This window comes from Chenopodium album, chromosome 11, assembly GCF_948465745.1.
Source record: "Chenopodium album chromosome 11, dcCheAlbu1.1, whole genome shotgun sequence".
NCBI classification, from domain to species: domain Eukaryota; kingdom Viridiplantae; phylum Streptophyta; class Magnoliopsida; order Caryophyllales; family Amaranthaceae; genus Chenopodium; species Chenopodium album.
In genome coordinates this window covers 8,781,241-8,795,639 of record NC_137844.1, presented here as the reverse complement: position 1 = coordinate 8,795,639, position 14,399 = coordinate 8,781,241, and the positions used below count along the sequence as shown (strand labels likewise).

The 14,399-nt window shown below is 29.9% G+C and overlaps 1 protein-coding gene across 1 annotated transcript; it reads left to right on the top strand.

Moving 5' to 3' along the window:
- Window positions 1-97: 97 nt before the first annotated feature.
- Window positions 98-3,228, top strand: LOC145566231 (uncharacterized). Its single transcript, XM_081625711.1, has 6 exons — window positions 98-129; window positions 1,448-1,533; window positions 1,645-1,893; window positions 2,593-2,731; window positions 2,845-2,926; window positions 3,031-3,228. Exons 1-6 carry the CDS (start codon window positions 101-103, stop codon window positions 3,226-3,228), a joined length of 783 nt encoding a protein of 260 aa, XP_081481837.1. The 5' UTR covers window positions 98-100.
- Window positions 3,229-14,399: the final 11,171 nt, after the last annotated feature.

Below are 14,399 nucleotides of genomic sequence, written 5' to 3'. Positions count from 1 at the left end.
CGTATTTCTCCATCGAGAATATATTTAACGAATAAGATCAGTTTACATAGAAGATTGATAGATTGTTCTATGCATTGTATGTGCACATAATAAAAGGATAATGGACCAGCAAAAGAAGCATCGCCGAAGGTATAGTACTTTCTATTCATGCCTTTGAATATTACCATTGCATCAAAAAGACCTATATATGTACATCAGTACATGTGCTTTAAAAATTCCTTAGGTTGTGTTTGGATACTCACATTTCATTTGAAATCACTGATTTCAATTCCAGAATTTCAATTTCTAGAATTCAATTCCAAGTTTCATGTTTGGCAAATTAAGAATTTTAAATTTGGAATTTCAAATTCCAAAAACTTGTTTGGGAAAACAAAAAATTTCAAATCCTAGATTCAAGCTAAAACGATAATACACTTCATCAGCAACAAAATTGATTTCTTTTTCCACCAAATTTCAGAATTCGTTTTTGCTTTTTTCCCAAAATATAAACTTTTGCACATGAATTTAATCAACTCAGAGAATTAAAAAAATTAGAGAAAAAAAAATAAGAAATAAAGAAGAACAAGAAATCTGCCGCACAAATTAAACAAATTGAAACTACAACAAAATTGAAGCATGAATTTGGGGAAAACTTAACAATAGAGAATCCCTAATTTCATCAAATTGACAAAATTAAACCAAAATTTAGGGGAAAAACGAAAGCTTAACAAACAAATTAAAAAGAGAGGAGGTTTGAAGAGTAGAGAAATTCAAAAGCTAATTCATGGGAGGATTAAGGTGTGCTTTAATGGAGGATTCAAGGTAAGCTTCAATGGCAAAGAGAGCACAAAAGCCACTACAATGGAGGATTAATTGACAAACACCGACAGAGGAGATCGAGAAAGCTCAGTATTTCCTTTAATGGAGAAGAACATTTACAGTAGAGAACTCACGATCTTCATGGAGGAGAGAGAAAATAGGAAACCCATCCATAGGAGAGAGAATTTGAGAAATTAGGAAAAAGGGTTGGGTTTTTTTTAACTGTTGGAATTTCAAATGACACCTTTTAAGTTGGAATTTAAATTCAATCAAAATTAACTTTTGTTTCAAAAACTTGGAATTGGGCCAAATCCAATTCCCAAATTCAGAGTAAATCCAAACAGTGTAATTGGGCCAAATCCGGAATTTCAAATGAAATTCTGGTTTCCAAACAGACCATTAACACAATTGAAATTCTATACCGTGGTTGCACCACAATATGATGTATCATGTATGTATCATATATCATCATGCCTCTGTTTTTGGGAGATTTTGAAAGTATTTAGTGTGTCGCTGTATAATAACAATGTTGTATACAAATAAATAAGAATGAAAATATACTCCCTTCGTCCCATAATTATATATACAGTTGATTATGAATATTAATTATCTTTTAGCTAACATTATTAACATATAGCATACGTATTAGAGTGAGTTTTTCAGACATACAACAAGAGAAACCTGAAGATTACATAAACAACAGAGACATTATGAAATCAGAATCTTTTAGACGAGGTACTTTTCTTAAATTAGAAACTTTGCATTTTTTTTGTTCAATAACTATACTATTTATATTATAGCCACTTATTATGAAATCTTATTTATAAAATTCTTGGTTATTGAAAGGGAGCTCAATAATGAATAGCAAGGAAAGCGATCAATTCGCAGCAACCATTGCAGCAGCAGCTTATGCAATATACTCCCTAGAAGAAACGAGAGCCGAGTTCGAGAAAAGGATGGTAGAGAGCTTTAGAGAGGATCCTAATTCAGCCAAGAGCAAAAGCAGGATAAATAGTCGAGATGATAATTCTTTTGAACGGTCGAGTTTAGGAAATTTGATGGGTCAATCATCACAAGTAGAAAGGAGAAATGGTGGTAAGGTTTCTAAATTTGAGGCATGAGTTAACCAAGCAAGATTAATTAGCTTAGTGTGCATTGTAGCGTAATCTAGACCTAGTAAAACTGACTTTATCTATTTTGATCAATGCGTTGGGTAATTGTTAAATTTTTGAGACAATATGAAATGAGCCTGGAAAACTCAAACAAGGAGGAGAGTTTGGTCCATAAACAAGGCTTAGGAGCTTCCATACTATGAACGACCCAACAAACCTGAGTTCTGATACCATGTTAAATTTTGAGGCAATATGAAATGGGTTTGGGCAACCCAAACAAGGAGGAGGGGAGTTTGGTCTACAAACAAAGCTTAGGAGCTTTCATACTGAAACTAATTGGCAATAATAGGAGTCACTCTATCTTATAAAGTGGAACCACCTCTCTCTTTCTCCTATATAGGACACTCACAAGTGGGCTACAATATGTTTCAACGGTAATATTAATTATTTGTTTTTTCTTAAAAATGGAAATATAATTTATCATTAGCCTCGAATATGACTTGACTAAATTGACTCAAATCAAACACTATGATCCAAACCTTAGTTTTAACATTAACATAAAATTAATTTTATACTATACTTTTGGACCTCCCTTTACCTTTGTTTATTTAATTAGTACCTATATTATGTATGACATACATTACATTCTATGTTTAACTATGGTAAGATAACATATGTGCAGATGATCAACGTTCAAATTCTATGTCAAGGACTTCTACAAGAGCTATTGAAATAATAGGATTAGAGCAAAGGGGGAGTAGAAGGTTGCCAAATAAAGCAGATGAATGGGAGCAAGCGCGATTAGCCAAGATTAATAATTGGTACGTAATACATATTACACGAACAATATTCATATAATCGTACAGATACGTACATGATAAACATCAATAATGAATAAACAACAGAACTAATTAAGGGTGCTATATATTATTAGGTATGTGAAGATGAGTAAGAAGATCATAGAGTGGGAGAATGAGAAGAAGAAGAAAGCTAACATTGCCATGGAAAGAAGAAAGGTAAATTCCTCTATATATTCGAAAATATAAACTATTGTATGATTCAATCTTTGTTATAATATATGTTGATAATATATTTTCAATACATGAAAATGTTATTGTAGGCTGAAATAGAGAGGTTAAAGAGGATAAACTTGCATCATTACCAAAACAAGTTAGATAAAATTGAAGATGTAGCTGGAGGAGCAAGGAAACATCTAGAAGAGAAGAAGCGAAACGAAGAAGCTTATGCAAAACAACAGGCTAACAAGATTAGATCAACAGGAAGAGTTCCTGTTCAATGTTTATGTTTTGATTGTTAAATCAACATGTATGTATCTAGTACGGAGTACTAATTAACTATTACGCCGTTTAATTAGTACACCGTACTTCGAGTAAGGATTATGAGAAAATGACATAGCTTATTAGCTTATAGATATTATATCGATCATTAGCTAAGATATTCAGATGATTAATCATGTTATTGGCTAAGAATAATAACTCCCTTCGTTTTAAAAAAGAAAAATTGCAACACTTTGACTAAAAATGTGAGAGCTTTTTGGTCAAAGTGTTACAACTTTTGAAATGGATGAAGTATATATATGTAAGTAGCTAGTCAGGCTTAAAAACTTGGCTGCGATCAGTGAAGTAGAGGGCCTGGATTGAGGTTGTAGTGGGCATTGGAGTACAATTTGTGGATCTACGTTTGTCTCATGACGTATTGACGTATAATGTACTAGCTTTAACTTCCATGCATATTCTTATGCTTGCAAACGAGCGAGGTACACATAATTTAGAGTTTGTAGTAGCTGAAAAATACAAAACCAAAACTGAATACTATAGTAAAACTGAACAAACTAAAGACTAATGTTTGGCTAATCAATAAGGTATATACGTACTAATTTATAATATAACTAAAATAGAAACCACTAACATCATCCTTCTCCAAAGCTGTATACATGTCACTTTTTTATGAAATTTTTTCCCGCCTAAATGCATTGAAGACATCATTATTTTTTTTATCAATCATCAATCTATATCTATATCTATATATATACTAAAATAACAACTGCTGACGTCATCACTGCTTATGTGTCACTTTCTTATTTAATTTTTTCCCTCCAAAACGCAAGGATGATATCATATTTTTTCCTTTTTAAGCTACCCTATTTAACATTGCTTTGAAAATTAAATTCCATTTGAATTTTTAAATTTTGGGTTTTCTACACATATTATGCTATTTAGTTATTTATGAGTTGTTAACAATAGTTAATAATATAATTTAATTAAAATTTCCTAATTAAATATGAACATTATGCACTTTTGAGAATTGTACATTCATATTTAATTAAAAATTAATTAGGAAAACGAAGGAAGTAGTTATTTTCTTTCAATATGTTAAAAGTCTATAATTCAATTTTTATTATAAAACCGTGCATCGCACGGGGTTAACCTAGTAACTATATCTAAAAGACACACTAGCAATGACATGTGTCATCTTCTGGCGTGTCCTTAGTTTTTTTTTTTTTTTTTTTTTTTTTTTTTTTTGAAAAAAAATTTAATTATAGCATAAATTCTTATACAAAAATATTTTCTTATATAAGTTAACAAAGATAATTAATTTAAATAAAAAAATTGATATATCTTTCCACATAAACATTTATGACTATACTATAGTAGAAAATATTAACATAATTTGCGACATATTTTAATCTACTTCAAGCAAGTATTCATATTTTTTTCCTTATAAAAATAGTTGTTCATTTATTGATTAGAATTCACATCAAAATAGTGTGTATATTTATTAATTTTTTTAGATTTTTAAATTTTTTGTAAAATAACCAATTATATTTAAAAGTTTATACGGAGTATTATTTTTTAAAAATTATCGTGCGTGGCCCGGGACCTAAACTAGTTTATTTAAAAGCTAAGCTACTTTCTTAAATTGCTTTGAAAATTGGATTATAAATAATGACTACACTATTTTTTTAAAAAAAAAATACAGAGTAGATGCTTCTACAGACTATTGTACAATTGTACAAATTTGCTAATCATAAAGGAAATCAACCCTTTTTTTTCCTAAATAAACAGAAAAGATTTATTGTCCTCAATATAGCTAAAGATGATATATTTATAGTTATATATTTTGATAAAACCGTGCATCGCACGGGACTAACCTAGTTACTATTACTACTGCACACTCTTTTTTACCATTGATATGATTAATATACAATATAATTAATATATATTGATAGATCAAACTATACATCAATACGAACTAGCCAGATTCCATCTAAATATATTTTATTTTATATTTTATACTACCTATATTGATAGATCAAAACTATACATCAATACGAACTAGCCAGATTCCATCTAAATATATTTTATTTTATACTATATACTACCTCCGTTAATTATTATGTGCAACAAAGGAATATTTTATATCTCACAAATAATACGCCTTTGTTGCACATAATAATTAACGGAAGTAGTATAATACCTGTATGAATCGTTCGTTAATGGTTGGGAAATTCTACGTACTGTCTTCAAGAATCAAAATTCTATTTGGAAGACTCCTGTTTTTTGGCATTTTATGTAGTGGCATTAGGAAATGTCTGGATTGATTAAAGTGGCCTATTTGTCTTTAAATCGGCTAACCATAGCTTAAATGGTTGATTTTAGCCAATCTAATTTAATTAAAAGACGACTAACCCACCCCTTTTTAATTATTATACCCTCTCAACCGAATTGAAATATATCTCTAGCGCGTCAACACCGCCACCGCCACCGCCACCACCACCTACTCGAAACTAACCACCCAATTCCTGAACACCCACCCACCTCTATAGCCACTAGGCCCACCACCACCTATTCGAAGTTAACCAGCCAAAACCTAAACCTCCACATGATTATGTAAAAGCCAATTAAAAACCTACCCAAAAAAAAAAAAAATCCCAATCTTCATTCATTTTATATTTATAAAATATCTTCAAGCTTCTTGTTGAGTTTATCCGCCTATAATCTAAGTTGTTTGATGATCATATTTTCAAGCTAAAAGCCAAAAGCCGATCAAAAAATGAATACAAGTTGAATAAATTCCCAGACAAGTCTAAAATGGCTATTAATTTCTCAAGCCCACTTACTCCAAAACGCTACTCAAATACAGGTTGGTTACAAAGAATAGGGTTTCGTACAAAAGAAAGGTTGGTATGCAATAAAGGCTTGTGACAATAACATTAGCCTTAATATGTGGTAAAGAACTTAAGACCTCGATTCATTGATTGTTTGTACATGATTATAGTCAATCTATGCTTGCTGCCATTATGAGTTGGTTGCATTTACAAATTACATAACATTTTCACTTTTCACACCTTATATAATTCTAGTATGTGACATCAAAAGAAGTTAGTTTTGCTGAGCTTACATAGAAATTTATGGGACAAGAGGCTTTAATGCTAATTGGCAAATATTACTCTTTTCGTTTCAAATTGATAGATTGTAATTGATTGGAAGTCAGATTTTAAAATTATAATTCTTTACTTAGGATATCATTACACATGTATGATAACTAAAGTTCATATTTTATGAGTTGAAGTACCATATAGATAATTTTCATACACTATTTCATACAATATTGCTATCATTCACGATATAAACTAATTAGGTTAATTGGTAATATTTTGGAGAGTGATAAGCAAAATATGAAATCGAATAATATCTATATTATACCGCTTTGTGACTCTCTATACACTTAAAATAAATAACAAAACAAAAAACAATCCCCATGTTTGTATTGTACATTTGTACTTGGTCCTTGGTATATCTAATCTATCTAATTACCAAATAATTAAATTTCACATTTTTTTAATCATTTAAAGTACTCCATATGCTAAGATATATTTGATGCCTCCATTGCTGAGACAAGATAGACTTGATCTGACATCTTATTTTAAATCTACCATTAGAAATGCAAAAACGTATGTAGGCATTATTGTATAACAGAAGGGATCAAGTTGGTCACACATATAAGAAAGTAGATCACATATTATAATTAGAGGATAATAATTTTTGACATTCTTTTACATTATAATAAGATTTCTTTCAATATTACAAGTATTTAATATATAGTTCTCAGTCCAGTGGCGGATCCAGGAATCCTAACTGGGGGTAGCACTGGACAATTAAAAAAATATAACGTTGTTGTAACGTAACGTAATATAATCAACCAAACAAACTATGTTAAATTTTGGATATAATGCGTTGTGTAGTCGTATTATTATTAACAATCAAAGTCAAACATTTATATTGACAAGTTTTTTTATTTTTTTTTACAAATAATTTATATTCTAGATATCGATTATACTATGATAAATTTTTCACCTATTTATTATTTTATTTTGTAAGTCAAAGTTGCATATGAATATATAGAAAACTTTGTTATAAATTTTTCCTTGTGCACGCATGCTAATGTAAATTTTGAGTGAAAATATCTTTAATAATAAAAAATCATAACAATTGAATATTAATAAATTTTTAGTTGAGACGATTCCAACAAATATCCACACGACTATATTTATTCTGATGTGTATATCACAAACATTAGTCAGAGTGAATTAGATGACTTGTGTTAAAAGTCAAAACATTTCATTTACTTAAACATAGATGGAGTATGTCTTTTTATATTCATTTTAGTGTAAATTATCTGATCATACTAATATAAACAAGATATAAGGCCAAATAAATGCAATAAATATTATATAATGAAATTGAGAAGAACGTCATCGAATATAGCGGAAAGAGTATTTCATATTAAATTATTAATATAAGGATTGTTTATAAAAGGTGTTAAAACTTTAAAAAAAAAAATTATCTTGGAAACACAGTAATAGCTTATCCTTGTGTTGATGAAAATAGAGGAAAGTGGAAATTCGTTTATTGGGTTAAAAAGCAAAAAAACATGGTAAGGAGTCTCGAACTCCTGACCTTGATGCTCACATAACTCTCCTTACACCTCCCTTACCAGTAAAGCAATGCTGAAGATAGTTATCATAAATACAGATTGTAATCTTTATATAAATATAACGCTTTTTTCATAAAAAACAGTTTTTTTTTTTTTTTTTTTTTTTTTTTTTTTTTTTGTGGGGTAGCACGTGCCCCCCAGGCTTCTACGTGGATCCGCCAGTGGTTCTCACTAGTAGAAATAATGATAATATATAAGCGAGTGATAAAACTAATCCGTAATATTCACTTAGTCGTTGCTCGACTTTATTTGGTCAGCATTCACATAACATCATGTCATATGTCTAAATTGCGAATTCAATCATCTCTATGTGTTGGTTATCAAGCTCTTTCGTTATATTTATTGTTTGTTTTTATTCTTTTTCCTTTATAATAAATTACTAGCCATTTGCCCATACTCTAAGATATAATATCAAATCTCGTTTGTATCATTATCCTCTTTGAAAAGAAATTACAGGTCAGAATAGGTGACTGGAATGAGGGGTTGTTAACTGACAGTTAGTCATTTGATAGCATGTTATTTGCAACAAGATTGGAGTACATGGAAGGGCACAAAGCTGCGAAGAAAATGGGCATCGAGGACCCCATTATTTGCTATGTTTTTTCTAGATATGGCCCAAAAGTGGGTTGGAAATTAGAAGCCAAGTATAATGTTTGATGCATGTATCACCATGAAATTATAATTATTGTGAGTGTAAGTCATTCTCAAATATTTTCATAGCCTCATCTATTCAATTATAACTATAACCCACCACCGATGATATTTATAATATAATTAATGTTATTCAATTATTTACGCGGAATTTTGTTTAACAATAGAGCCGACAGTACGTTTAAGAAAAATTGTCAATTACTAATTCATTATCAATACAACATATGTTGAGAAATATGCATGTGTACCTTAAGTAGAAATTTAACTCAATTATTATACAATGATTAGTGAGAATTTGGTTAGATGATATTATTTATTGTAATCATTACTAATTCATCAACATATGTATGTTATGGAAAATATTTCTATAAATGAATAATCGGTGGATATAATGATCGTCCCCAAGTCCCCAATCCTTACTTCCCTATAGTTTCCTACATCAAGTTAATAAGACTATATTATATTATTTAAGATATAAATTAAATTCAAGAGATCAAAGTTTCGACAATGCATTAACAACTAGAATAACTAGATGATGATCAAATTTGTGTAACAAATTTGCACCTAACCACAACTCATTTATGAATTATTAGATGATTGTGGTGCAATTTTTTTTTTTTTTTTTTTTCTGAAAAATGAAAATAAAATTCTAAAGGTACAAATTAAAGTCGGCTAGTTCATATAAGAGCTAGAACAAAAAGGGATAAGTCCGAATTGCAAATGACTTTAGGTTAGGCATGGTCTCAAAATCCTAGATTGATGGAAAGAGAAAGGCAATAAGCATCCAATCTTAGCTTGTTGACAATGGCACATCATGACATTTAATAATTAGTGTCCAATCCTCATCCATGTTTTAAGTTGGCTTTAAGTGTATTCAATCAAGTTTTGGATAAAAAAGCAAGTGAGTAGGTTTTTATCCATAAAATCTTGGAATGTGTGTTTATTTTAATGATTGGTTGAATGTTAAATAACACACTCAATATCAATTTTGGAATGTGTGTTTATTTTAATGATTGGTTGAATGTTAAATAACACACGTTTCATCACAAACAAAATCCTTGGTACACATCTTTATAATTGGCTCCATATTCAAATTATTTCATTTAACTATGTATATACAAATATAATACGAAATATGAGACGATTTAAGATTTTAAATGCCACCGGAGTATTATGTGACTGAAACATTCTTTTACAGTTGAAGAGAAAATTTTATATAATTGCCATAAGACCAGTGTTTCTCTATGATACATAATGTTGAGCTCATAAGAAGGAGCAAATTAAAAGTTAAAGGTTATGAAAATGCATATGTTAAGATGAATGTGCGGGAGCACACCAAGAAATAAAATATAAAATGAAGTTATTTGCAAAAAAGCGGGTCACAGACATTACAAACAAAGGGAAAATTGCCTATCATGCATTGGTTTGGGCATGTAAGACGGAGACCCCAAAGTGCACCATTATGAAAAAGTGGAAGAGTGGGATCATGGAGAGGTTAAACGAGATAGAAGGAGACTAAAAATGACTTGGTTGGAATAAGTTAGCTAGGAAGGACATGGAGCATATAAACTTGCAAGATAAAGAGGTATTTGATTGTAAAGGATAGAGGAAAAAGATTTTTGTGGATGGATGACAATACAAAATAATCACTTTTATTTTATGTAGTCAACCTCACTTATGGGATTAAGGCTTTGATTGATTAATTGAATAATTTTGGCACCAATCTGCTATTAGTATGGAATGTAAATAACAACACAACATAATTTGATGACAGTCCAATGTTAACTTCCATTGTTTCAACTCTATATATTCTGTTTAGTTTATATAGTATTCCCTCCATATTTATTAATTGCTTCATTTCTCCATACGCGAAGTTTTAGGATGAATAGTAGAAAGTAATGAAATATGATGGAAGCGGGGTTTGTTGAATAATAAAAAAAATCTAAAAAAAAGCAAAAGTTAGTATAAGTGGGAATTCGAAGGAGAGATCGAGAATATAATAAATATTAAAATATGATATGAGGGGATCACTAGTGAGAAGGGAAAATAAATACTATTGTTTAAAGTTTTCAAAATAGGAAATGAAGCAGGTAATAAAAGGGAAATAAAGTGGAAAAAGTAATAAAATACTGAGGAAATAACATATAGTCCTTTATCAGGCTGCCCTCTCAGTCTCTCACCGTTCAACCTTTACAATGTAATGTAAACTTTCATAATTCATGTTATTATATACATCTAATAAAATCATGCTTTAATTATATCCATAATTAAGAATGCTTGATTAAGTTTATGGAAAAATTTGCATCTCACAATAATGAGATTGTAGGATCAAACCTCATTAGATGCATTTTGAGATGAGGATTCCTTTACTCTTCCCCAAGAACATAACTCAAATCTGGTTGATCTATAAAAAAAATTCCAACTTGATAAGGTTTTTCTCCTTACCTTCAAAAAAAATTAAATTCTCTATGTGTTTTTTTTAAGTGTTACACTTTGATCAAATACATATGCCGAACACGACTTTGACCGTTAATGTATTTAATTATATATTAGTAAAGTTCTAAGAAAATTGATATTATGAAATATACATTATGACAAATCCAACAATGGAGTAGCATTTATTTATTTTTGTATATTAGTAAAATAATTAAGTAAAAAAAAAAAAGTTAAAATGTAACACTTAAAAAAACACATAGTAACGACAATACGAGTAATTTTTTTTTATTTTTTAAAAAAATCTTAAGATAATTAGGGTCTGTTCTCTTCAGCTTAATTTCAGTTCAGTTTAGTTTAGTTCAATTCAGTTCAGTTCAGTTCAGTTCATCTCCTAATTTCCTTATCTCATAAACAATTCACTTTAGTTTTATTCAATTCAGTTCAACTTCAATCAGTTCTGTTCAGTTCAATTTAATTCGACTTAGTTTACTAAATCAGAACAGGCCCTTAGCAATTAGCAAGGAACAAAGGAGGAGTCAATAGAAGCCACAGGTTAGGCAGTTGAGAATCTCAATCTCTCATCTTACTGGTTGAAAATGATTGGTAGTGACACGTGGTGGCCATATAAGAGGACCATGATAATTTTAAAATGAGGGTCAAAACATAATATGTGGTACTAAGTACATGTAGCATTGCTGATGCAAGAAATAAAATTCAAAAAAACTTGCATTTAATTTTATGTTATGGTGCGATAAATGATTTTTCTGATGTTTTCCCACTATGCAAATAGTAAGCCAGCCATTGTTGACTTTTCAATACCTATTATTATAATAATTTGTCGAAAAATAATTCTCCCTCCATTTTTTTTAAGTGTTACTATTTGATTGGTACTCATTTTAGATAATTAATTAACTTAAATATAAACAATTGTAATATAAAAAAATGTTATTTTAAATGGTTATTCAACGTCCCGGAGGTATTTGGTAGCAAGATCTTTCTTAAATAAATATCAACATATGTTATGTGAAATGCTTATTTATAACCTTAAGGCTACATAAATCATTAATCTTAAAACCATCCATTTAGCAATTAGTAGTATTTCATACATGTCCAATGAAGTCACTCTCATAATCTTAAATAAATAATCCAAATTTGAAAAAATTGAAATTGCATTGGATGGCCTATCAACCTCATTCAATGTATATGTGTAAACTAGCAATAAGCAAAAAAAAAAAAAAAAAAAAAAAAAAAGCGATAAGCAATGTAAGAAACACCATTTGTGATTAGGGCTGACAACTCCTGACCCGACCCGATAATACGACCCGAAATCGACCCAAAGTTACCATGAGAAACCCAAGCTCGACCAGAACCGAAGCCGAACAACCTGAATTCGACCCAATTTTCATATTTAGTAATAATATTAAGTTTTACACAATTTTTGATAGTTCTAAGCATAACTCGAAATCCGACCCGAATCTGACCCGCTGATCCGAATTGCCACCCCTATTTGTGATGGTATATATTAGGGCTTAGGGTAATTATATAGATTATTTAACAATACTCTAATGAACCGAGAGTATTACTATTTAAATAATTGTTTGTATTTTATGACGATAACATTCATATAAAATGGTGTGAGGGATTGAGCTAATGTTAACTCATTGGGCAACATACACACATAACAATCCCCCATTCATGAGTAGAGATGTCCATTAGCCAGGTTAATTATGACCTGCTTGATTGGACCATCTCGATCAATAAGTCAACATGGTCTGATCACTAATTAATAACATAACACAGTCCAATAAAACACATTCCTCTACAAAGGTAGGTTGTGTTTGGGTTTAAAAATTGGCTCATGATTCCCGTCAAAACCCACTAGTCATTTTTAAATTAAAAGAAAGTAAAAATGAAATCATCAAACCTAGCCTCTTCCCAACTCGTGAACCACCTAGTCCAACCCCAATCCACAACCCGATCAACTCCATCCAACATGTGCAGAAACCCAAATGCAACCCAACCCACATCGAAGTATATACTAACCTTGGCCGCTTGGACTTGAATTTTACAAAATTTGCGGGATTCTTTTAAACAATTTTTTAATAAATAAGAAAACTTTTAATCAGATAGGTTTTTGTTTGACTCATTGTAATAATAAATACTTTAACAATACAATATCAAAGTTTATTGGTTTTTAGCTTTTTACTACTACGAATATGAGTATTGTCCTTTCGTATATAATTACAAATACAGTATTAATAATGATGAAAGAAACAAAATAGTACTGTACTCTGTATTAGTTTTCTAAATTGCAATATATAAGCACACTATCTTAAACATTGCCTTAAAAGTTAAAACGTGCAACAAAAAGTACCTTAACTAACACAAAATAGAGTACTTCCATAAAATTATAAATTAAAGAGTAGTTGAGTACTAATTAGATGAAACTTACTAGATTTGTCAAAATAAATCAATTAATATAATAATTGTCCTAATCATTAGTTTCTTGGGTGAGTTGGGTCCCTTCCACCAAACCTCATCAATAGACGACGAATCCTCTCAACCAACCAAATCTGGAATTAAGAAGACATTAAATTATGTGGCCTTTAACTGTAAAACAGAAACAAACAAGTAAAAATCTTTCAGGTTTTATATATTCCAATGTTTCCAAAAAGATGGTAATTATTTCCTTTTTTTTTTTAACCGTTGTACACTTGTACTGGACTAGTAGCTCAGTCATTCAGTCGAGTGTTTCACTTTTTAGAAGTAGGTTTTGAAAATGAGTTATGTTTACTAGTAAGATATAGTTTGATCTGACATCTTGGTTTAGTTATAAGCCGTATATGTTTATCGTATAGTTATGTGAATATATAACAAAAAAATTTCAAGACTAATGGGCTGTTATGATTTATTGAACTAAGCTGAGCTGAACTTAATTGAAATGAATATTTTATGAGATAAGAAAATTAGGAATTGAACTGAACTGAACTGAACTGAACTAATTGAAACTAAACTGAACAGAACTGAAATTAAGCTGAAGGGAACATGCCCTAATCTTGTTAAATTGACTTTTAATTTTTTATGTTTATTTTATGAAATCACTCTAGAAATCTGTAATACATTTTATGAAATAAGGTAAAAAGAAACTACTGGTATTAATATTCACCTCAAATAATTTAACATGCACAAAAGACATCATAAAAGGTTGATCTAGAAAGTGGGGTGACAAGCCTTTATAGTATAGAATTAAGTCGAGGTATTGTGATTGTCTTTATAATTTGATGGGGGTGAGATGCATGTATATGCGTTGTGAGTGATTTATATAATTAATATTTGTGCATTTTATGCACTTGATTTTATATTATGCTATTATTATTAGTTTGA

Excerpts from the sequence above, each read along its gene's own strand:
- LOC145566231 (XM_081625711.1), top strand. The coding sequence starts at position 101 with ATGGACCAGCAAAAGAAGCATCGCCGAAG. Across the intron at positions 1,534-1,644 it reads ATCAGAATCTTTTAGACGAG|GGAGCTCAATAATGAATAGC; the intron begins GTACTTTTCTTA and ends GGTTATTGAAAG. Across the intron at positions 2,732-2,844 it reads TTAGCCAAGATTAATAATTG|GTATGTGAAGATGAGTAAGA; the intron begins GTACGTAATACA and ends ATATATTATTAG.